At 41.5% G+C, this 24,867-nt stretch overlaps 1 protein-coding gene and 1 long non-coding RNA gene across 4 annotated transcripts in view; one reads left to right on the top strand and one right to left on the bottom strand.

Moving 5' to 3' along the window:
- ATP9B (ATPase phospholipid transporting 9B (putative)) overlaps positions 1-12,997 on the bottom strand; it is a 157,190-nt gene extending 144,193 nt beyond the window's left edge. The window contains exon 1 of one of the 2 annotated variants that reach the window (XM_077352940.1): positions 12,847-12,997. In XM_077352940.1, coding sequence (XP_077209055.1) covers positions 12,847-12,941 — 95 coding nt within the window. In that variant the 5' untranslated portion in view covers positions 12,942-12,997. The remainder of the gene's footprint in view (positions 1-12,846) is intronic. The other variant, XM_077352941.1, reaches the window with a different exon arrangement.
- Positions 12,963-24,867, top strand: part of LOC143845009 (uncharacterized) — a 69,093-nt gene continuing 57,188 nt past the window's right edge. Inside the window, exons 1-2 of one of the 2 annotated variants that reach the window (XR_013234215.1) lie at positions 12,963-13,083; positions 15,653-15,741. This is a non-coding gene — a long non-coding RNA (uncharacterized LOC143845009). Of the gene's footprint in view, positions 13,196-15,652; positions 15,742-24,867 lie in introns of both variants that reach the window. The other variant, XR_013234214.1, reaches the window with a different exon arrangement.

Genomic DNA, 24,867 nt, shown 5'->3' with positions numbered 1-24,867 from the left:
CACTCCTCCCCAGCATGCACACCCAACCCCTGCTCTCTGGTGAACATCCTGAGCTGCATGGGGTTGCAGCAGATTCCAGGGCTTCTGCAGAGCATGCCACACCAGCTGCCCCATGCTGCTCTGTGCCCATTTTTAGAATAGGCTTCACCACTAGTCATTGTATATACCCTATACACCATATTCAATATACATTATGCCTGTTAATCCTTTGCATAGTAACTCATTCGATTTTGGAGATTTGGTATTGTAACAGGGCATTACTATCAAGAACTCTGTTCTTCCAACAGTAGAGCAATTTCCCTGTCACTATAGGCTCCCACACAGAACCTAAGTCTTTTTCAGATAGTGCCCTTGATTAGAGCTCCACTCAGGATACTTTGGATCCCACACAGTATCTGTAAAATATGATATCATCTAACAACATCATCCAAACAATAGTAATTGCTTTGGACTTTGTTGCACTCATTTCTTTGTGTGCAGAGGTACAAAAACAGTTAAACTAGCTACAGAGCCAAAGGAAAACAATGGCTTATTTGTGCAAGATCCTATGAATTAAATATTTTAATTAAAGTACTGTTTCTCTGCATTTGCTTCTATATGGAAATATGCAATTAACAAATCTAAGAAACTGTATTCAGTTTCGACAATGATCACACATGTATACTCACAATTAAAGTTCAAGAATGTATTGGGAGGACATGAAGCTTTCATACAATTACGATACCTTCTCTTATGAAAATATTTTATATTTTCTCAAAAGGATCTCATGCCTATGAACACTGTTTTAAGTATACAACAGCACAAGCCAGACAAGAAGTATCACATTTAGTAACTTGACTTCAAAATACAGCCTTTGAACTGGCAAGCAATTTATTCTTTCCCAAAAGCAATTTTCCTATTGTGTTGAAAATTTTTTTACTGTAGTATTTAAAAACAATACAATGATGAATAATGGATTGTTCATAAGGGGGAAACCTTGGTTTCTTTGCAATCGAGTGTTGTGCACAATTAATTGTCTGAGGTGCTGGTTTTCTATGACTGACAAGCCAATTAAGTGTAAAGCTAGAAACTTTTATAATATAAAGAAGCTTGAAAGCAACATGAATAAAGCGCTAAGAATGCAAAACAGAACACAAGTGGTACCAAATCAGCTGTGGAGACAGGCATCTTGTAAAAAAATGGTTTCACAAGGAAAAACATTAATATTAAACAACTTCTAACAAAAACGGAGATAACAAATACTTTAAAATTAACTTTGATATAAACATCTGCTGTGAAAATTATACCATGTTTTCTTTGAACTCTGATGGCTTCTAAAAGGAACAAAGTGACTAAAAATGAGAGCATTAAGGTTGAATTGCATTTTATTGTCTACATTATATCTATATGTAAAAGTTATTTCCTTTTATTCTACCACTATATAAAACTTCATGATAAACAACAAATCATGGGATGCACCTACAAATATCCCATCATGAAGGCGTAGTTGCATTTATACTTTGCTCTTTCGCAGAGCTAAGTGCAACTTATTTATTTTTATCATATGATTACCAGGAAGCTTCCCTTCCAAATAACCTGGAACACCAGATACGCTTAACTCAGCAGAACTGCACTGTACATTCTCAACCCAGTCTATGGTTCATCTGATCCTGATTCTCCTACAGCGTTTATACAGATGCAAAGTCACTTTCAAGATACATTCCCACTGGAAACAATTACACCTAGTACCTGTAACTTTTGAAACACCAATATCTGTAGTGGCCACTCAGGCAAAAACAACTAAACTGCCAATCTTCATGCTTTGGCAGTGAGTGGCAGTAAGAGGTTTGCCCAGGGGCAAGGCCCTTTCCAGGGCTTTTCTGGCCTTTGAGGATCCAAACCCTGTCATGCTCTGGACAGTTTGCTTTTGTAGGTTTGGTGCATCTCATTGGTGTTTATCAGGGTGTATAACTGTCTGCTTGCCTCCACATTTATTTTAAAATCAATTAGAAATTGGAACATGTAATTAATTCAGAAATCAAATTAATTTTGAATTAGAACCAGCGGGGTCCACCCATTCCTAACTCAGTGACATTTATTTAGACAGGAAATGTTGTAGCGCAGTAATGAAGTAGCACAATGGGAATGCCTATCCAGTACATTTTTATCCTACCCTTCCTCCAAGGATCTCAGATCAGCATATATGGATGATTCTTCCTTCCCCGTTTTAACTTCAAAACAACCCTGTGGGGCACCTGAGGCTGACGGTGACCCCGCCCAAGCTCAACCAGCAAGCTTCATGATAGAGTGGGGACTGTAGTCATGGCGTCACAGATATTAATCTGTCATTCTAACTATTACATAACCCTGACTCCCAATGGCTCTCTTAGCTTTAAGCAATCTGTTTTCAGCAAAGGGAACTGATCATTGTCCAGCATTCTCTAGTGCAGAGGTAGTCAAACTGCGGTCCTCCAGATGTCCATGGACTACAATTCCCATGAGTCCCTGCCAGCGTTCGCTGTCTTATCTGCACTCTTGTCTGCTTCAAAAGTAACAGTATGGATACCTTGAGAAAGAACTATAAGATCAGTCACTGCTTCTCCAACAGAGCTATGTACTCATGGTCTGTGCAGATACCATTTTCTAGATCAGTGGTCCCCAACCTTTTTATCACTGGGGAACACTCAACGCCGGGGACCACTCACCGGGGACCACTCAATGCCTTTTACTGTGGCCCGGTGGGGGGGGTAGTTTACTCCTCTACTCTCAACCACTGCCCTAACGCTCTCTGATCGCTATGGTAATGTTTAAACATCCCTTCAAAATAAGATACAGACACGCCACAACAATGAACATAAGGAACATTTTATTTTCATGGAAATTTTAACTCATGACAATGACAAATCAATGGGAACCCTGAGCTTGTTTCTCTGCAACGAGATAGTTCCATCTGGGAGTGATGGGAGACAATGACACCCGAAGTGTGTTGTAAAGGGCCGGGGGGGATGAAGTAAAGGGCCGGGGGGGGGGAAGGCGTCCTTCGTGGCCCACCTCCAATTAGTCGAAGGACCACATGTGGTCCGAAGCCCACAGGTTGGGGATCGCTATTCTAGATTACTGGCTTCAAACAGAACAAAGTTTGAAGCCAGTGACACCTTTAAGACCAACAAAGTTTTATTCAGAACAAAGTTTGAATCCAGTGGCATCTTTAAGATCAACAAAGTTTTATTCAAGGTATGAGCACACACTTCCTCAGATACAATGTGGACATTTTACGCACACTTCCTCAGTGTTTATACTTTGAATAAAATTTTGTCAGTCTTAAAGGTGCCACTTTTTTCTGCTGCTTCAGACTAACATGGCAACCCACTAGAATCTGTCTTAGGTAATTGAATTAAAAGGGACCCCTGGTTCTACTTCCAGGAATTTTCCAAACCATATCAACCATATTCTTTAGCAAAAATCTCTGCCCTGACTGATATGTCCCAAATCTTGAAACATTACATTAATTTGCTATCAAAGAACTCTGAATTCTTAGCATGCACCACCGAGCTGCTCAGCATAAACATTTCCTGGAGTCTGTTTTGAAATACAACAATTCCCCAATGGTGAACACTATCTGTACAGAGATATTAACTTGAAGTTTTACTGATGTCAGTAATTTTAAAAAAACCCTGTAAACCTACATAGAAATGTCAGATCTTTTTCAACAATATATATTATTAAAATATATGGATTATACTGAAATTATTAGTAGAGGTTTAGATACAGTTTCACATTTACTGATTGTATACAATTTTCCTTCCATGAGAAGCAATACTGATATTTACATTTCTCAAAACTGAATTCATATATAAGAATGCATACACCAGTGGATTGTGTATATCTTAAGCAGCAGTTCCTGTCATAACTTCTCCAGCTCTAACAAACAAAGACATTTCATATACTTGTGATTCATAATTCATCTCCAACAATAAAAGAAATGTGTGAATCACAGTTCACATCTGTTTAGGATAGGTATTCTGGTTAAATTTGGGTTCACACACTCCATGCTTCCTTCCCTGATACTGATATTAAAGAAAGAAATCCTCAAATAATTCCAGCTAGTTCCCTTCCCAGTAATGTTCAGGACAACACTAAACAGAGTTACACCCTTCTCATTAGGGTCAATTGTTTTAGGATTGTACTGTTGGATTCTTAATTGTAGTTTAATCCTGAGAAATAAACTAACCTCATGTGTTCATGCAGCCACATCTGATCACCATAATTAATTAGAGTTAGTTGAAGACTTCAGCCTCCAACTTTTGCATGTTTTATGCATTAAAGGTAATCTGTACTCTGTATCTTTGTATGCGATACAAGGAGAAGAGTAAAAGGGAGTACACAGCCCTTATGTTTAGCAAAGTCTGTGCCCATCTTGAACAAACTATGGTTATTCTACATTTCTCTATATAAAAGTAGAATTTTGGTATGTTAGGATTTCTCACACTGATTAAAACTACTCTATGAACTACAAATTACTGGCAAATTCAATGTTTTCATTACAATTTTAAGAAGAGTTTGGGATTTATCACTAACCTCCATCTACAAAACTGCATTATCCTCACAAACCAATGTCACACACATTGTTTGAACATTCTTTTTGACTGGAATAGTGTACTCCAATTCTGTCTCACAGGACTGTGCAAGTGGATTGACTGAAACAGTAAACTGATGTATCTTGTTTTATTACTTCTTTCGTAGATATCACTGGAGGAAAGCAAGACACTATCACTAGCATGATCTTAAAATAAAGATACCATGAGAACTGACTGATATATTAATACAAAGACACTGACAAAGCTTAACTATAAGAAAACTAGAGAATGCTTACTATTTTTGTCCTGGGTTTAAGTACTTTGTTATCAGACACAGATACAAAAACATAAAGATACTTTAGAGGTATGGGAAGATAACAAGGAGGCCAGGCAGTAAACATAAGCATGAGTTACACACTCAGCCCCACACTTGAATAATAATATAAAAAATCTTATTTGAGAGTAGATTAGATAAACTCCTCTAAGGCATGCTTTTTGAAGGACAATCATTTTTTAAATGAGCTTCTGAAAACAGCATATTCTGAAGTGAGCTTTTGAATTTAGACAAATGGATATACTTATCTAAGAAATAAGATAAAAATGAAGGCTATTTTCTCTACTCCCCCCCAAGAGTCACATCAAATAAACTGTCTGCTCCATGAGTATGTTATTAATATTACATTTGCTCTTGACAGACTTAATAATTTCCACTGACATTAATGCTAGTTACTAATTAATTGATACATTTGAATTGTATAGAAATCTGGTTTCATTTTAAAGCTTTGAGAATTATTGTTGTAGAAAAATAAACGCAGTTAAGCCTGTAGCCTTAAAATTTCTTGCCCATTATACAAATATGGACAAAGGAATCTTTATTTACAAGGTGTCCCTACTGTAGTGGCTAGGAGTGCGGACTTCTAATCTGGCATGCCGGGTTCGATTCTGCACTCCCCCACATGCAGCCAGCTGGGTGACCTTGGTCTCGCCAAAGCACTGATAAAACTGTTCTGACCGAGCAGTAATATCAGGGCTCTCTCAGCCTCACCCACCTCACAGGGTGTCTGTTGTGAGGAGAGGAAAGGGAAGATGGCTGTAAACCGCTTTAAGTCTCCTTCGGGTAGAGAAACACGGTATATAAGAACCAACTCTTCTTCTTAAAAAAAGTAAAATTCCAATATTAAGCCAATTCAGTATGTCTCATTAAAGGAATAATTCCTTTACAAATAGCAAAGAAAAAAAATAAAAATACAATATACATTGTACTGCATGATTGGGATGCATAAAATATTCCTAATGCAGGACCTACACAGTGCAGCCAGACTGAAAATCGCTTGGTATTAGATCTTCAGTTATGGCATGCTATAGCATTTATACCAGAACATTAATAATTAAGAACATACTTGTCAAATGACTTCCATTCTTGAAAACCCTGGAAGCTTGTAAGGTGTTCCTCAATGAGAAAATGTGTAAAACTGAGTAAAACACTTTTCTGAAAGACACACTACCCACCACCCACATACTATTACTGCTTGTGTTCTGTAAGGCCTGGTTTACAAGAGAAAACCATTACAAGGCTCAATAATGGCCAATAGTCCACATAGAGTAGATGTACATTTCCAGAATATGCTTCAAACCTTCTACAATAAAACAGCAGTCTCGTGCCAAATATGGCAATGGTAAAAATCCTTTAAAAAAAAACACCTTTTAATCCAAGTTGAAGTGGATGAAAATATCTTCCTCAAACACTGAACATATTCTACAATCTCAACTAGTGCCAGCAATTACTTTTTAAATTGATCTGGAACAGCAGCTTCAAAATCATCAACACTGAACTCTAGAGGTATATTGATAACACTCACCACCATAATTAATGAGAATGGTCTACTGCAAGAAATTCCATCAAATTGACCAACTTTCCTCCTGCTGCCTCGACCAGAGCTTCACCCGTTTTAAACAGCACATCAACTTTCAGGGCATCCCAGCTTGAAAGCTTTTGCTTACTTTTACATTCCCCACAACTAGCCTCTTGCATACATGATGCAATCTACAGCCCAGAGAGATTCAGCAAGTTAACTACATCTATTCCATCTGCCATGAATGTAACCTTAGAAAGCCACTATACAAAACACTAAGAGTCTACAGGAGATGCAGTGAGATTGTTATATTCCCTAGAGTAGCGATCCCCAACCTGTGGGCCGCGGACCACATGTGGTCCTTCGACTAATTGGAGGTGGGCCCCAAAGGACGCCTTCTCCCCCCCCCCCCCAGCCCTTTACTTCATCCCCCTCAGCCCTTTACAACACACTTCATTGTTGTGGCGTGTTTGTATCTTATTTTGAAGGGATGTTTAAACATTACCATAGCGATCAGAGAGCGCTAGGGCAGTGGTTGAGAGTAGAGGAGTAAACTATCCCCCCCCCCACTGGGCCTCAGTAAAAGGCGTTGAGTGGTCCCCGGCGTTGAGTGGTCCCCGGTGATAAAAAGGTTGGGGACCACTGCCCTAGAGCTCTTTAAGGAGTTTGAGATGCAATTTTTTCTGGCAAGGGGATTAAACAGGTGTTAGAATTGTAAGCTGCTTTGAAAGATAAAGACAGGTAAAATATGCCCCCCACCCCCGCAGGGAGCATTGCGCTCTGCTAACACCAATTTGTTGGTAATCATGGCCCTAAAAACATTTGTGAGGTCTCAACCTGGGTCAGGGCCTTTTTGGTGGTGGCTCAGAACTGGTGGAATGGGTTGCCATTTGAAATCTGACCCTGACAGAGCTGTCAAAGTTCCGTAAGGGCTGCAAAATGGCACTCTTCTGACAGACTTATGGTTGAGGCCATGGCTGTCTGAAAACCACTCATGCCTCCCCCCGATTCCTTGGCTCCACAACCCTCTGTTTTAGACCATCCCTACACCTTTTCCTTGGCTCCACAGCCCCCTGTTTTAGACCATCCCAGTCCAGTTATCCTGGAGAGTATGTTTAAAAGGGTAGGGAGAGGGGTACTGGTTTTACCTGTGATTGTATTGTAAACCCGCTTGCAGGGAGGAGTAAAACTGAATAAATAAAGAGTATGCTGAGGTATATTCAAAGAGAGCACAGTGTGGCACTTAAAGCATCAGGCTTGGATATGGGAGACCCAGGTTCATGATTGTCACTCAGTTGTGGAAAGTCTGTTGGGCCAGTCACTCTTTCAACCTAACCTACTTCACAGGATTGTTGTTAGGATCAAACAGGGGAAGAATAACCACTTAGGGTCTCCACAGAGGATTTTGTCTTCCATTTTGGTTCTCCACAGAGGAGAAAGTACAGTATAAATGAAGAAAATAAATAACTTCAACGAACAACTTAAAATTAAGGTAAAAATGTAATTATATAATCCAGGGACTAAACAAAGATTATGGGCTATTGCACACTTTTAGAAGAGGCTGAAAGATCACACACATGCATACTTGATCAAATGAAATGCTGTACTCATTTCCTTTCTTTTCCTCATTAGACTACACATTGCTCTAGATGAGGAGTGGCCAAACTGTGGCTCTCCAAATGTCCATTGACTACAATTACCATGAGGCCCTGCAAGCATCATGTTGGACATCTGGAGAGCCACAGTTTGGTCACGCCTGCCCTAGATGATATTTTCAAAAGAGTTCCAAGTGCAGTCATACTTCCTAGATAACATAGAAGTATAGTTTTCAAATGCCTGCTTGGTTTTTGTTTTTTTTAATCCCTTTATGCATCTGACCAACTAGGCTGCAACATACAAGCGTATGTCCTAAAAAGTAAGAATTAGTGCCTAAGATTCCATACTTTTCTCATATATTAAAATGTTCTCAAATGTACAGACTGGAAACAGAAAATCACTTTATCTATTCCAGGCTGTATTGAAAAAGAGCATGAATGATAGAGAACAGCTATTCTTTTAATTTCATAAAGTTTCTCACATTGCTAAATTCTTTTGTAAAACAGCATAAGATTTAGTAGATTAATATACTCATAAATGCCTACCCTTACAAAAATCATGAAAAGCCTTACGTGCACATTCAAGCACTTCTGCATAGGCACTAGCAATCCCAGCCTTATTTTTTGATGTCAGCACCTTCCACTGTATCAGAAGATGCTTCCAAAGGTCCCCGAGTATTGGGGAAAGCATAATGGGCAACACAGTACATCATTTAGAAGTAAGTTAATGTTCTCCATTTCTATTCTGCAAAATTTGTAAGTATGGTAACTTGGAATTCTTGGAGGCAGACAAAAAAGACGCACACACCTCCTCTTGTGTTGCTCTTTCCCTGGCATGTCTGATGCTCTGCTTGGACCTCAAGAAGCACTGGAAAAGGAGGCAACAGCAAGTCATACTTGCCACCTCCTCCCACATCACCACTCCCTGTTTGTTTGATGCCCCAAGCCAGTGGTCCCCAATCTGCGGGCCGCGGCCCGGCGCCGGGCCGCAAAGGCCATGGCGCCGGGCCGCGGCTCCCTCTCCCCGCCCCCCCCGCAGTAAAAATCTTGCGGCCCGGGAAGCTTCTTACTGCGGGAGGGCGGGGAGAGGGAATCAGGGCCGGGCCGCGCCCGCGCAGGCTGATCCGCGGGCACGGCCCGCGGGCGCGGCTCGCGGGTGCGGCCCGATCCGCGGGTGCGGCTCGCAGGCGCGGCCCGAAGCGTTGGGGACCACTGCCCCAAGCAACCTCTTGGGCAGGGAAGAAGCTTGGTTTCTGGTCATGCCAGTAAATGCTAGCATGTGGCTAAGGCACAACACATAATAACATCAGAGAAACATCACTAATCACTAATTCAAATAATATGGCGCAAAAAAATATTTTGGAAAACAGTGCTTGCGCCAAGAAATAATTAAGAGGGACTATTCCCCATTCATTTTAATTTTTTAATGTACTGTTTACCAACTCTGTAACAACGCCACCAAATCAGAAATCCTTGTTCCAATTTGATGAAACAGACAAATAAAATGAACTTATGGGGGAAAACTCTGATACTGGTGAGGATGTGTTTCATCTTCTCTCAGTGTTGAATAACCAGCTGAGAGGTTTCAGCAGTTCATCAGAAAACTATAATGGGGAGTCTGACGTGAGAAGATGCACACCTGGAATTAACATGCAGATTTGTTACTACCAGACTCAGACTAATTAGGGACTGGCAGGATTAGCTCACTACAGGAAATAATTGACCTACAGGTTTCGATACACTATTAAGATCATCCAACTCTGTAGTTCATCAAAATTTAGGAATGGTCTGCACTCCATTCCCAATGGATCATTTATTATTTTGATCATTTTAGGAGGGTAGCAGTATTGCTCTGCAGCAGAAGAAAACACCAGCACATTAGAGCAGTGGTCCCCAACCTTTTTATCACTGGGGATCGGTCAACGCTTGATGATCTTAATGAGGCCCGGGGGGTTAGTCTTTTGCCGAGGGAGGTCACCGCTGCCTGAGCCCCTGCTCCCCTTGCTTTCCTGCCGGTGCCACTGAATTCTCGCCACCCACAGGAGTGTGCTGCCAGCAGCAGCTGTGCAGTGCCACGCCAAGCGGGAGCCCCCAGCCATGGCGGCTGCTGGAGAGCACCAAAGGTGAGCTGGCAGCAGAGTGGCAGGGTAGCCCTAGAGGCAGCAGCCGGGGTGGAGGACGAGGAGGAGCCACGGCCCGGTACCGACTGATCCCTGGACCGAGACCGGTCCCCGGACCAGGGGTTGGGGACCACTGCATTAGAGAACAACCACATTTTCAGGATATAAGTCCTGATGAAGGGGGGTTTGACTCACACCCAAAATAATCTTGTTGGTTCTAAGGTGCTAGCTCATATTCTTTTTACTGGATCTTGCTTTCATTTAAGCACTGCAATGTAATGTAATATAGCTTTGTCCGAGGTACCGGGCCTGAATGCCTATTTATGTAATAATTACCCCCACACACCTCTGAGAACAGAAGAAGAACCCTGGTAGATTAGACCACTGGTCCACCTTGTCGAATACAGCAGCCAATTAGAGTATGCTCATGAATGTTGGCTCCTGAGTATAAGACACATACTGCACATTGAAAGTGCTTACCTTGGCCAGGACCTGTTTTGGAAATATTAGAAGCCTCAAATAGTTTTATCTGTCCTTCTGGTCCACAGAATTGACTATAAGTCCATAGTGTCCTGAATATATCTTCTTTTTATATAAAGGAACCAAGTGGCTATAACAATTATTGTATTTATTGAATATTTTACATATACTGGTTTTATTTTGTGCCTGACCATTGATAAAGGTAATGCCACGATGCAACTAGTCAGTGGAGGCATTAATATGTATGTATGTGTGTATGTATTGATTTTATTGAGACTATATGCTAAAAGCCTTTAGTTTTTAACTTGATTCATAAAAACTGGTACTATATTTTTTTAGAATTGTGTTCTACCCTGTATGGGCTTAAGTTCATTTCCCTTGTGTTGACCTTTTTAGGCTCTTAATAATTCACATACCTGACAAAATATCTCTCAGCTCACAGAAGCGTATAATCCAATACATTCTTTAGTCTTACAATGCTACAAAGATGGTCACTTCAAAAGACTAATGCAGCTACTCATCTGAACTTAGTGCCTTATTATACATTTCTATGGGAAATTCTATGGGAGCTGAAACATATCTAAGGCAGACATATTTTTAACAAGGGACAAAAATCATGTCAGAGATTGATGTACCGTATAGAGACAAATCTACAACATGTTGCAAGAACCAACTTGTAATACCATCAGGCCTACATATAGGCATAGTTGGTAGAAAAAAAAGTACTCTGGGCAGGTCTAGAGAGTTGGAAGAAGGGGGAGACTGATGGAACTGTCTTATCTTAGGAGCCCGTAAGTTCACCTGCCAAGGTTACAATGGCAGATGACACACCTTTCTCTGCCAAACTTACTGTGCCTATGACTCCGCACTCTAATCCCAACTTCAAGACAGAGAAGGAGGCAAAAACTAGACCCCACAATTAAACACAACTTGAGAATTGTTCCACAGACAATAGATATAAGACACCCTATGAGGTATGAGCACAAGTGCAGCTAACTACTGAAAAAAGCCAAGACACTGGCTCATATTAATCACACCTAGAAGAAACAAAATTAACAAGACCTCATTGAATAGATTTCCTGATGGTACTTGTGCTCATAAATATGGAATTACACTCAGTAAATGTGTGTTTTACTAACTAATCATGAACTGGAGATTTGCTGAGGAAGAACTGAAGGATGGGAGAGTGCATTTAATCTTTCCTCTACCTCTTTCTTCCTGAAAACAATTCCCTCATTCACCCATCCTAAACACTACGGTTTCCACAGATAGGTTTCTTTTCAAGCTGGAATTCAGCTTGAAATAGGGGAAGGACTAGAGAGGAGATGACGCTCACCAAATTCCCCCCCCCACCACCACCACCACTTTCATTCACAAGCCTAATATGGGACTGGGAATTACATCACATTGTGCGGTTTCACCCTAAGATAGTCTGTTTTGATTTCTGAACTTGTCTGAAGTTATTAGAACATTTTAGCTTGCACTTTCTTTACCCTGTATGGCGCAAAAATTAGTTATCAATATTTTGGCCTTCAGTGCCTTTTTATATCCACACAATCTTTCTTTTCTTTGAATAAATAAAATGATTTTGGATGCTTTGGGCTGATCCTGCGTTGAGCAGGGGGTTGGACCAGATGGCCTGTATGGCCCCTTCCAACTCTATGAATCTATGTATATTAAACATGCATATATCTTCATAAGGTTAGTTCTAAAACTAAAGTGCCAACTTTGGTATCCTCCTGTAAGTGATATAATGCAGCAACCCAGAGTTAGATTATTCAGGGGTAATGGGAAATGTACTCGGCACATGCTCAGGGGCACCATCTCCTTCACTACATGTTCCATGACTAATGAACTTGGATTGAAACCGGATTTAAGCCCAGGCTGCAAAAACAAACAAACAAAACACTGGAGGGAGACTGGAGCTGAATCGAGGCACTCCAAACTCCCAAGGTTACTCCGTTATAACTGCATGACTGCTGAGAGCAACCGGGCATCTTTCCCCGAACTCAGGGCCACCCCGCCGGCCTGAGCAAACTGGCCCGCAACGATACAGCCCTCGAAAGGCCTGTCGAGTGCAGCTCCACGGGCGGAATACTTGGTTATCTTCAAGGATGGAGGAAGGGAGGGGGTTGTGCTTCTTCTCCCCCTTCCTGTCGGGCTGCAGCGACTGTGCCCGGGTGCCACCGCCCATGTCCCTGGGTGTCCACATCCACCACCCCATCCTTCCGGCAGCCGGTACCTGTTATGACGCTGAGCGGCTGAGGCGTTGGTGTAATACGCCGCCCTTCGTTGGGTGCTGCGCGGCACCGGATGCAGCGGGATTTGGTCCGCCATCTTTCCCCCCCTCCCCCCGGATCCCCCCTCGCTCCACTGACTGACGGATGGAAACGACCTCGCCGTCGCCGCCCCCTGACGTCACGCGGTCGCGCCCTGCGCTGGTGACGCAACCAGAAGTGAACGCCTGGAGATCTGGGAGGTGAGGCAAAAGGGGCGGAGCAAGAAGGCAGCGCCAGCAGAAGGGCGTGTCCAATGCGCTTCCGGAGGGGAGCTCGCCCTCCTGGTTGGAACGGGGTGGAGGAGCTCTGCGTGTAAGACGCGGGAAGGGTGGCGTTGGAGAGGCGCGGGTTTAGTTCGAAGCTAGCGGAGCTTAGTCCCAGGCGTGCCTAGGACTGCGCTGCAAGCCAGCTCTGGTTTACTTAGAGTAAGTCCACGGCTGTGCAAAGGGGGGTGGGGGAGTTTAACTCCTCTTCCCCCACATTAAATTATACAAAAGCTACGCTTTGAATCACTGTAAGTCTATGAACGATGGTGCAAGACAGCAAAATAATAGACAAAGAGTTTAAAAGTTGAAGAAAAAGTGAGACAATGGGACAGGGTAAGAGCTGGAACGGGTATTAAATGAGTACCACAAATAAATGGGATGCCCAACAAGTTTTTCAGTTCAAAAATATAGTTCTCAAGTGGCTCTAATGCATCCCGCTATTTTTTTTTGGTACTGTTGTTTAATTCTTGTTGGTTGTTCAAGAGGCATTTTGGCCTGGAAGGGGTTAATAAAGGGGTGAGAGTTTTACGTTTTCATTTCTAAAATATTGTTCTCAAATGTCTGTAATTCATCCCACCGTTTTGTGTGGTACTCGTGTTTGTTTAATGTCTGTTCCGGCCTGTTCTGTGTGTTCCACAGGCTTTTTGGCCTGGTAACGGTTGCTAAAGGCGTGGGATTTCTGCCTTTTTATTTCTGAAATATTGTTCCCAACTGTCTGTAATTCATCCCACTGTTTTTATGGTACTCTGTTTAATGCCTGTTCCAGCTCATTCTAGGAATCTAAGCCATGCCAGCTTTTACTATGTCCCTGAGACAACTAATTAAGAAGTTGCACAAAGATTTTGGGATGTATTGTAGCCCCCCCCCCTTTATTTTAATCTTGTGCACAGGCTTGAGTAAGTCCCATAGGACTGCAGGCCAGGCAAACTGTAAAACATACAAGCCGATGCTGGTTCACTGAGGAGTTAGTCCTGCTGTGTTCAAAGGAGCTGACTCTCAAGTGTGCATAGGACTACAGTCCAGGAAAGCATCATCACTCCTTGTGAAGATCCAGCAGTCCCACGTCTAAACGCTTCTTCAGCAGGAGCATGGATGTATGGCCTGTAGAAACATTAAAGACTGTGATCTCCAAGCATCATCTTTAGGAATGTGGAGGGGAGACTGTCCGGAGTCCTGATCTTGGGGTGCCAGCCAGCCTTAGCCAGAGAAAAGTAGAGTGGACTGGCAGGACCAACTGAGTAGGGATTTGCAGAGGGAGGAGGGAATCCATGCAGCCTTATATATATCTGCACTTAAAAGAGAAAATGCCTGCTGTCTAGGAGTAAGACCGATCAAGTAAGGCTACTTCTAAAATGAGGTGAAATAGGCTACACCCAGAATCTGATATGGTAGTATACCATATTCGTTGTGGTGCTTTGTTCATTTTCATGACCCCTTCCAAGGGGTCCTGCGTGACCTAAAACAGTTCTGTAGGGCCTGCCAGACAGAGTTGTTCTGCCAGGCCTACAGCTGAGGCCCATAAATCCATCAATGAACCTGGCTTCCCTATGCATTCATGCTGAGTGCCTATAATCATGCCTCTAATACTACTGATTATCATCATGCACTCCACTCCAGCACTTTATGCCCTCCACCTCTGCTGAGACAGGTAGTGGCTCCCATTCCTGAAGGATTTTAATCCAATTTAATAATTTGACATTTTTAATAATTTAAATTTGACTATAGTATATGGTTGTGTTTTACATATTATGCTATTTACCTCATTGCTTTGTTATAAACTGCCCTGAGCCCCTGGGAAGGGCAGTATAAAAATTAAAAAAAAACATCTACACTCTCTTGCCTGTATTTGTGCTCTGTTTCAATTCATGGAGGATGAAAATGAATTTCCAGCTGATTGGGAAAACACTGTTGGAATATGCAAGAGCTGTAGTGTGCATGATTGAACAGAATATGAGGAATGTTGCATTGGAGGAAATGGGTAGTTAAGTCAGGAACTTCCTGATATTATTAAAATAATAATATAAGGAATAAAATAAAAAATAAGAAATTAAATAAATGAATATATAAATAAATAAAATAACCTACTCTGTGTCCTGTTTGGTTCAGTTGAATACTCCCTGCTCTGTGTACTTCCTCCCTGCTTGCCTCCACAACAGACTGATTGCAGTTGGACAGTTTGTTAGGAATTTCTCTCTCTTTCTATACAAGGCTATTTTCTTAATAGAATTACTTTATTCCTTTGAACACTCTGGTGCTTCTCTCACACATATTTAAACTCTGCCAACTAAAAGAACTCTTGAGTTGATATTGGAGAACTTAACAACCTGATTTGAACAGCTAAAATAAAATTTAATCCAGACAAGAACCAGGATGTGATGAGGGTAGAAAGGCAATGTATAATTCTTGTAAATAAATGTAAATAATAATACAGTTATACCCATCTAAATCAATTGAAGAAAATTGGCTTAGAAGACAGTAACTCTGATTAAGGATTACATTGCAGGTTTACAGTCCATTCTGGATAGACTACACTCCTCTTGAATAATCAAGTACATTATCTGGGGCAGTTCCCGACCAAGATTGAAAAAGCAGGTAGGAGAAATGGCCATGTGTGATTTTTACCAGTTTAGGCACATGTTCCTTGGCAAGGCAACTCTGACTACGCTTTCTGTAATGTACTGGAAGTAACACTGCCATAGAAGAAATGTCTAGCATTGAATGCAAAATATGGCTGCCAGAGCCTGCCGTGGGGATCATCTTTTGGCAGTAATATGTCAGCTATACTGGTTGCCAGATTATTTTCAAGCTCAGTTCAAAGTGCTGGTGTTGCCCCGAAGCCCTAAATGTCTGGGTTTCCCTTAGTTTAGGAAAACCAAAAGAGAAGTAGATTACAGTGTAACAAGCATCCAGGAAATTAATACACTGTGAATAGGCTAGACACATATACTGTGTGTATAGTCCTTGTATGTGCAGTTGTGTAAAATATTGGTGTGCAGTATTATTAAATATTGTATACCTTTCTAGTGTATAAATTTAAGTGCTATTTTAAGTGAGGTGTGTATTACATTCTTTGTAGCCTATTCAAGGCTTGTTGATTTCTTAGCCTGTGTGTAACCTGCCAGGAACAGGAGTGACGGGTAATAAATTGAATGAATAATAATAGTTGTTGTTGTTGTTATTGTTGTTGTTATTATTATTGTTATTATTGTTATTATTATCATAATAATAATAATAATAATTATTATTATTATTATTATTGGAGACTGCCTGTGACCGATTATCATCTCTTAGAACTCTGGCTTTGGAATTTGTCCCCACAGGAAAGTCATCTTTCCTTCTCATTTTTGACTTTCTGTTAGATATGCTTATGCCACATGATTCAGGAAGACATTTTATAGCTTTTGAACTGATGGCATGAAGCTGATCTATCTGTTGATTTTAACTGTGTTCTGTAAGTTGGTACACTTTAGAGCAAACAATCCTAATTTTAAATATATGTTGATGGGACCCAGTGTGTAACAGTAGCAGCAGAACTGAAAAAGGCAAGCTGCATTGGGATGACTAGAAACCATTTCCACACTGGGAACTTTGCTGCCCCAGCTCCTGTTCAGGAACACAGATCCAGGGTGGGCTAGGTACACAGGGCTAAATGCTCCCCCATGCAGGAGCAGGAGGAGATGGGGCAACCTGCCCCAGCTCAAACTCCAGACTGCAGCCCAGTGCAAAACCTCCAGTGTGGAAATGGTCCTATAGAAAGGGAGTTAAAATAAAATGGATAACTGAAATACACATGTATAGATCTATGATGCACCCTCATTTGGAAAACTCTGCAGAGTTCTAGTCACTCACTATCACATCACAAAATATATATTGCAGAGCTGGAAAGGGTGGGGAAGAGGGCAACCAAGCTGATTAATGAGTTGGAGTTGTATAAGAGGAAAAATGAAAGAATTTTGTCTTTTCACTTTAAAAGAAACATGACTTTGTATAAAATAACTCATTGAGTAGATAGTTTCTAGATAGAACGTTTCCTCCTGTTCCAGTAATGCTCAGGGGCACTGAATAAAACTGAGGGCAATCAATTTCAGAATGAACAAAAAGAAACATTCTGCAGGACTGGGCCCACCAAAGAAAAGGCCTCTCTTTTTCTTATTTTATTTTCAACTGCGTGATATATTTTCAATATAAACTGTCTCTTGGGCTGTAGAAGCAGGGAAATTCCAATGATGAAGATGTTTGGCTTACCTTCTGAACCTGAGAATAGTTATTTGGAAGAAACCCAATTAATTTAATTGAACCTTGCTTTCAAGGCAGATATTTCAGTATGAAAGAAGTACACATGGAAATATCATGTTTGCTTCTTCAATCCTTTATTGTTTTAATTGTTCACAAAGCTGAATATTTGCCAGTTAAGCTGGCATTCACATAGCTGTCACGTTTCTCCTTTCAAGGATTTATCTTTAATAAATGTCAGTTTTCTGTGGTTTTGCAAGATTTATGGATGTCTAAATCTCCATCCTTCTTCTTGTATACTGTTCTCTCACTAGGTTGTGAGTCCCCAAGCACAACCTGCACCACCTGTCTTTCCTGCAAGTGTCTTGTACCTTAGTTGCCTCCCAACTTATGTAAAACTAAAATATATATTCCGTACACAAGGAATCCTAATATCTATGACTACCGATTTCTAATGTAATTTTTCTGCACCAGAGGTTTCCTCCGGTTATACAATGAATTCCTGTCTGGTTGTTTTTTAATTCTGCATTTGATCCAGCTTTCTGAGTGAATGTCTGTTGAAGATTTTTATTCTACATTGCTTTTGAATCCTTCAGTTTTCAACATGCATCCAGTTCAGTTTTTCTAGGTTTTTAAAGACTGCTATTGCCCCAATTTTTCCATCCCAAGCTGATGTTATTCCAAAGCAAACGTTCTATTGGATTTTTTGCCCTGCCTTTCTCCCACCCCTGGGAGGCTGGCCTCCCACTCCTGTACTGCCCACGTTGATCAAGGACTGACCACTGTGTACCTTCTTCAAGCTGTCATCATGCCATTCATCAGTGAATAAACTCCAGTACTGCTTAGGCATTAACAGTTGCTTTTTTGAAAGTCCCCCTTTAGTCTACTGAAATAGCAATTCATCATTAATATAGGAACTCTAGAGAGGCTTTCCATGTGATTCCTAAACTTTCTCCAGCCTTCTCCTCGCCCTCTCGCATTTCTCCCAACATTTGCCTAACACAGAGTGGGGTGCTGATAAACACTGGAAGCTCCTAAGAGCTTCAGTCTGCCCTGACCTTCTCCCCTTTCCCCATATTGTCAATTTACTTTTTAAAAGAAATGTAATGTCTACTGTAAGACTAGGATCCCTGATTTAAAAAAAATCAGGGAAAGCTTTAAATCAGTGGTCCCCAACCTTTTTATCACCAGGGACCACTCAACACCGGGGACCACTCACTGGGGACCACTCAACGCCTTTTACTGAGGCCCGGTGGGGGGGGATAGTTTACTCCTCTACTCTCAACCACTGCCCTAGCGGTCTCTGATCACTATGGTAATGTTTAAACATCCCTAAAAAATAAGATAATGACATGGCACAACAATGAAGTGTATTGTAAAGGGCTGGGGGGGTGATGTAAAGGGCCAGGGGGGGGGAGAAGGCGTCCTTCGAGGCCCACCTCCATTTATCCGGACTACATGTGGTCCGCAGCCCACAGGTTGGGGATCGCTACTTTAAATGACCGATTATGCACGATGGCAGCCATACAAGGCCGCCGCTGATTTCTTGCAGTAGGGCAGCATGCCTTGCCACTTCCCCTGTACTAACAGGGGAAGAAATCCCGCAATACACACAGTCCACCCCACAGTTGTGTGCGTACACACACAACTCCGGGGCAGAAAGAGTCTGCACACCTCACAGTGGCTATGGGCGGGGGTGGGGAGTTTCACAGCACAAATGTGGAATAGTGTCACAATGCTATCCCACCATCATGGGGATGAGAAAACACCCTGTTCGGCCCTGCAGGGTCAAAGAGCCAAACAGGGCATTTTATGTCCCTACACCTAAGAAGTAGATTTTCCTGCTTTGTACAGGGAATTCCAGCTGCAAAAGCAAATTGAAAGTGCTTTATCCAATGCATGTGGAATGGGCCCTTTCTTCCTTTATTTTCCTTTTCTCCAGCCCTCTCAGCATTACATTAACAAAGTTACTAGGAAGCTGGGGCTTGAGAAAGCATACCAGTTGTGCAGAAGACTGATTCAAATCTTTAACAAGGAACAGAAAGACATTTAACTTTTAATTGTTTTTGAAAAGGAGAAACATTCTAGGCTTATATTTGCCTGTCGCTTGGGGTGGGGAGTCGTATACAGGGAAAACTCAATTTTATCATTTTGTTACACCGAAACTTCTATTTTATGCTGAGCTGCTCTCATTTTAGAAATAACATTACTAGTATCCACTCAGTTTCTTTCCAAAGAAATATAATCCTGCTCTCACCTGAGTGTCATAGGCGATAAAGGGAAATATTCCAGGGAGAATGCTACAGTATTAAGTTGCATTTTAAAATCTTTCTTGTCCCCAAAGAGCTGGCCATTACCTGACAATACACAGAGGCTGGAGTCATCTTCTGATGTAGATCCACTATGCTGCCTCCCCAAACAAACTGTGCTGCCTCTTTTCCCCCTCTAGCACTTTTCTTAAGTCAAACTCTAGATTTGGTTGCTTTTCAAAGGACTGGAATGACCATTGATCCAAAGGGTGCATCCCTGTTGCATTTAATACAACAGGATATTGTAAGAGAGACTCTTACTCCCGGCTATTGTGCACACCATTTATACACCATTTCCAGCCAAGTCACTTAGCCTGTCGTTGCTTCCCTTGTGCCCCAACTAGGTCACAAAACACAAGTGGAACTTGTACACTTGCAAAAGACTCATTGTAGGCACCTTTCAATTAATATTTTATAGGTTTCAATTATGACTGCTTTATCAAGTCTGCTGGAGAGAGAGAGGAGCCACAACAATTATTTATAATAACTTTGTTAGCTATAATTTTCATTTCCTTTTTGAAAGCACCCACAGATATTTCTGGAAGCTGCATGTTAAACAGAAGTGCTTACACTTGACCTTGCACTTCATCCACTCCGTGCTCAGCAGCGTCTCTTTCTTCCCTTGAAAGACAGGTGCAATTTTGTAGCCATACAAATTATACAGTCCTTGCTATTAACATTCTTTTATCTAGTAAATTACTTACATTGATTATGCTGAAGAAGGCGCTATGGAATGTTTCTAATGCATGTCTATGATTTGGCTGTAATATATAATTCTTAAATTAAGACAAGCCTGAAAAGAAATGACATCTTGCCGGAGCAGATGCGGAACTCAGATCTTGGCCACATGTAGTCATTAAACACCCTGCATTACTATTTGCAAGAATATGTGCGCTTGGCCCTGGTGTCCTGGCTAAATTCCAATTCAGGTAATTACTCTGTCTACCTAATCTCCCCTGTAGTTTCAATTGGATAAGTTATGGTATTTTCTTTTGCCTCACGCTTCAGATTGTTTAGCTAGTATTCCTGGTTGTGTGTGCTGCATTCCACTGCAGAATTAACTGTGCTTCATAGTAAGACAAAGGCTATCAGCTGCATCCTTTAGACTGAATTTTAAAAAAACCCAAACAGTCTGAATTCACTGCAGGGAAATTCAGACTCCTTCAACAGTATTAAACAGAGCTGTACCGCCGGGCCTACAGTTGAGGCCAGAAAATTAACGCCCGGGAAACACTGGCCTCCATACCTGCAAGACAGAGAAAAGCCACCAGCCGCCCAACAAAATCTGGCTTCTTTTATAAGGCATTTTATGGATATAATTTGGAATAATTTAACATAATTTAACTCGGTTTAATTTAAATGTTACAAACTGTCTATCAGCTGTTTATCAGTGTAACAGTAATTGTTTCAATCCTGCTGTTAGTCTCCCTGAGAAAACTGGGAAGGGCATGCTATACAAATAAAATTGTAGTAGTTGTTGTTATTATAAATGTCCTTTCCTAACTTGCAGTCTTAGGTGTTACAAAAGAAGAATGAGTTGGGAAGACAGGTGGGGTGACTGCAGTCTTATCAAGCCTGTTAAAGGACCAGATTTTTTTTGTTTATACGTTTTATTTTTTATGTATAAACAGAAAAGAACAGAATAAGAGAAAAGAATTAGACAAGTTTGCACGATTGAGTACAAGTTTTCCCCTGTATCCCCATCCCCACCCCCCTGAGGTCCTTTTTCTCTTGAAATCTTATTTCTATTTAGTTGGGTAATCCGTAAAAAACTGCCATTGTTCTTGGTATTCTTCTGATGGTTTCCTGTTTACTATGCTAGGCAGTTTTGACATTTTCAAGAGTTTGACCATTTTATCAAGCCAAATTGAAATAGCTGGTATTTCCGAAGATTTCCAGTTTTTGTCTAACTTCAATTTCGCTGGTGTCATTGCATAAAAAAATTAATTTCTTGCTTGCAGTGGTAGACTTTCTGGAAACAATCTTAACAACATATATTCTCATCTCATAGAAAATGAAACATTAAGCATCTCTTCTAATATATCATATACTTTTATCCAAAATTGTCTTATTTTCTCACTTTTCTACCACATATGAAAAAAGGAGCCTACTTTAACAGGACCAGATTTCTCTTTACACAGATTGAAGCAAACAATCTGCTTGTTCCCCAAATCAGAATACGTTTCCCCACTCTCTAGTGATGCCAACCTCCGGGTAGCACCTCAAAATCTCCTATGTATCTTGGAGGTACCAGTTTTATCTGTGAGAGATGCCAGCGTAGTGCCTTCTCAGCTTCCTCTGTGCATTTTGCCTCCCTCCTTTGGATTGTGCTGGACATATTAATGTGGGTGATGTATAAAATGGTTATCTCAGCTTTTTTATGACTACCTGTTTTTAACACCATGGTAATACCTGAATGGCTATTTGTTGACTCCCAGAAGTGTGTTTGTTCCTCAGGTTTGGAAAGAATTTGAATGGTTGAAAACTGCACTAATAATCCTAGTAATTTTCTTTCCAAATGTGATGTTTATTTGATAATATTCTTGCAAGCTGTGTGTGGTTTTTAATTTTTTTTTCTCAAGTGTAAGATTTATCATGGTTTATAGCGATCATTTCAGTCTTTGCAATCAAGAGTTTATTGTGAATAGCATGAAAACCTGGGTCAAGATAAAATATTAATTGTTAAATAAATAAATAATCACATTAACAGCTTTTTCTTCCTGTCATAACGCAAATGTTTCCACTGGCTTTCATTACCAAATTCTAAAAGTCTTGGTATGCAGTTTTTGAAATATTTCAGAAACTAGACATAACATTTACTTATTCCAGATGTTCTCTGTTTCTTATGCGTGAGTAGGATATACAGATACACTCGAAGATTATTATTCTGTTTCTGCACTGTCACCTGGAATGGCTTTACTTTATAGCATACTGAGTTAGGCAGCTAGAATCAATCCATATCAATCACACTTTCCGAAGAAAGACATAGTCACTTTCCCATTACTGTTATCACTACCTAATAATAAATTCAGATATGAGAGGCACACAATTTTCAGATCATATTAAAAACAGAAACTTGTCTACCAAGTCTTTGCCCCAAGTACCTCTCAGGCTGCTTACCATTACTTAAATGATATAGTGGTTAAGAGCAGCAACCTCTCATCCAGACAACCAAGTTTGATTCCCCACTCCTTCTTATGCAGCCAGCTGGCTGACCCTGGGCCAAGCACAGTTCTCTTAGGGCTGTTCTCACAGAGCTCTCAGCCCTACCTACCTCACAGGAGGTCTGTTGTGGGTAGAAGAAGATAATGATGTTTGTAAGTTTTTTGAGGACTCCTTTGGATAGTGAAAAGCAGGGTATAAATGTGAACATGCTTATGTATAGAGAAATGTCCCAGACCTGAACCCCTAGAGAAATGTCCCAGACCTGAACCCCGAAAGTTATCCAAATCCCCAAAGAATACAAACACATCTTGTTTCTCTAGATGGAAGTAGATTGTCCTGGTAAATAAAATCAGCAATTACATGAGGAGGCCCAATTCTGCAGCCCAATTCTGACCAAGTGGCGCTGAACTTGGATTTACTTCTGAATAAACAGGGGAAAGTTTGGGCTTCTACAGTTCTGCCACACTACATGATACAGTTCTGAGCCTGAAGCTCTGTGACTGCAACTCCAGACAGGTCCTTGGTCCCTAGAAAGCAACTGCGGGTGAGAGGTCAACTATTCTTCCCCCCCCCCCCCTTATATAACTTCTCCAGTAAAAATGCTGCTCTTGGAATTCTAGGGAGACTATATGATTCTGGCAAGTACTTAATCCCCCCTCCACCTGACCCTTGGAAGCTACTACTCATAAAATGGCATCTCAGTGGGTAGAAGCCAAAATGGTGCCTTCTCCACTATTTCAGAATAAATTTGTGTTGCTTGGGGGAGAGGAGTTCTGTGGTTTTCCCAAAACAAAACACCACTATCACCACCCCTGATTGTAGTTTTCAATGCAGTTTTCAATGCAGGAGATGATTCCCCGGAACAGACAAAAAGCAGCTGTGGCACAGAGGAAGATAGTGTGCCCCTTTCCCATTCAGAACAAGGGTGCGTGTCTGCATGCATGAAGGAGGAGGAAGAGAGATAGATGGAAAATGGTAGTGGTGTCATTTCCCCATCCAGAGCAAAGGTGTGCCATGTGCTTTCCCCTCCTGCACAGGAAGAAGAGTTGTTTTTTATAGCTCACTTTTCACTACCCAAAAGGCGGCTAATGATCATCTGTGAGTAGGGCTGAGAGAGCTCTGATAGAACTGCTCCATGAGAACAGCTCTAAACAGACTGTGCCTGCCCAAGGTCACTCAGCTGGCTGCATGTGGAGGAGCAGAGAATCAAACCCAGCTCTTCAGATTAGAAGTCACTGCTTTTAACCAGTACGCCAAGAGGGGAGAAGCTGTTGCAGATGGATTATTTTAAAGGGCATATAACAGATATGACACAACAGGAGGTGGGCTGGAGAATTACTTTCATTTGCTTGGAGAGTGACTGATCACTCCCTTTTGAGTGACTCCCTGCCATCCCTCCTATAAGCCCCCCCCCCTTAAGGGAAATGAGATAGCCACAATATAGTCTGCAGGGTTTCTCCCTCCCCCTCCCCCATGGGCTCTTCTGGCATCCTGGTTGGTCATTTCCAAGAACTGAAGCACCACTGAAAGAACAATTAACCTTCTCAACCCCATAACCCCAAACCAGACTAGCCTTCCATGACTGCTTTTAAAGTCAAATCGGGGATCTCTGGCATCGTGTGTCGTCTGAACCCCAATATGCATTATAACCAGTGTGCACAACAGCCTCTTAGGGAGATGACAGGCAGAAGATGTTTTGATCAGTGTTGTGTGATCCCCCCCCCCCCCAATGACATTTTTGACACATTTTCCACGCAGACTCGCTTTGTTCATTGATATTTGTCCAGGACAGACTCTCCCCTCCATGTCTTGCGCTTGGGTGGCTATGACAAGTCATAGCTTACTCTTTGCAACTGGCAGCTCATTTGGGGAACTACAGCAGTGCAGACCATGTTCCTGTCAGTATTACTAGCCCTTCAACAACTGAAAATGTGCAAACATACACTTCACGGGGAGTTTAAAAACTGTCCATATGCCTACCACTGCGTATCTGAGATCTGGCTGAGCAGAG

This window comes from Paroedura picta, chromosome 9 (assembly GCF_049243985.1).
Source record: "Paroedura picta isolate Pp20150507F chromosome 9, Ppicta_v3.0, whole genome shotgun sequence".
Taxonomy (NCBI): Eukaryota; Metazoa; Chordata; class Lepidosauria; order Squamata; family Gekkonidae; genus Paroedura; species Paroedura picta.
The sequence above is the reverse complement of the archived record's forward strand: the minus strand, read 5'-3'. Positions and strand labels throughout refer to the sequence as shown.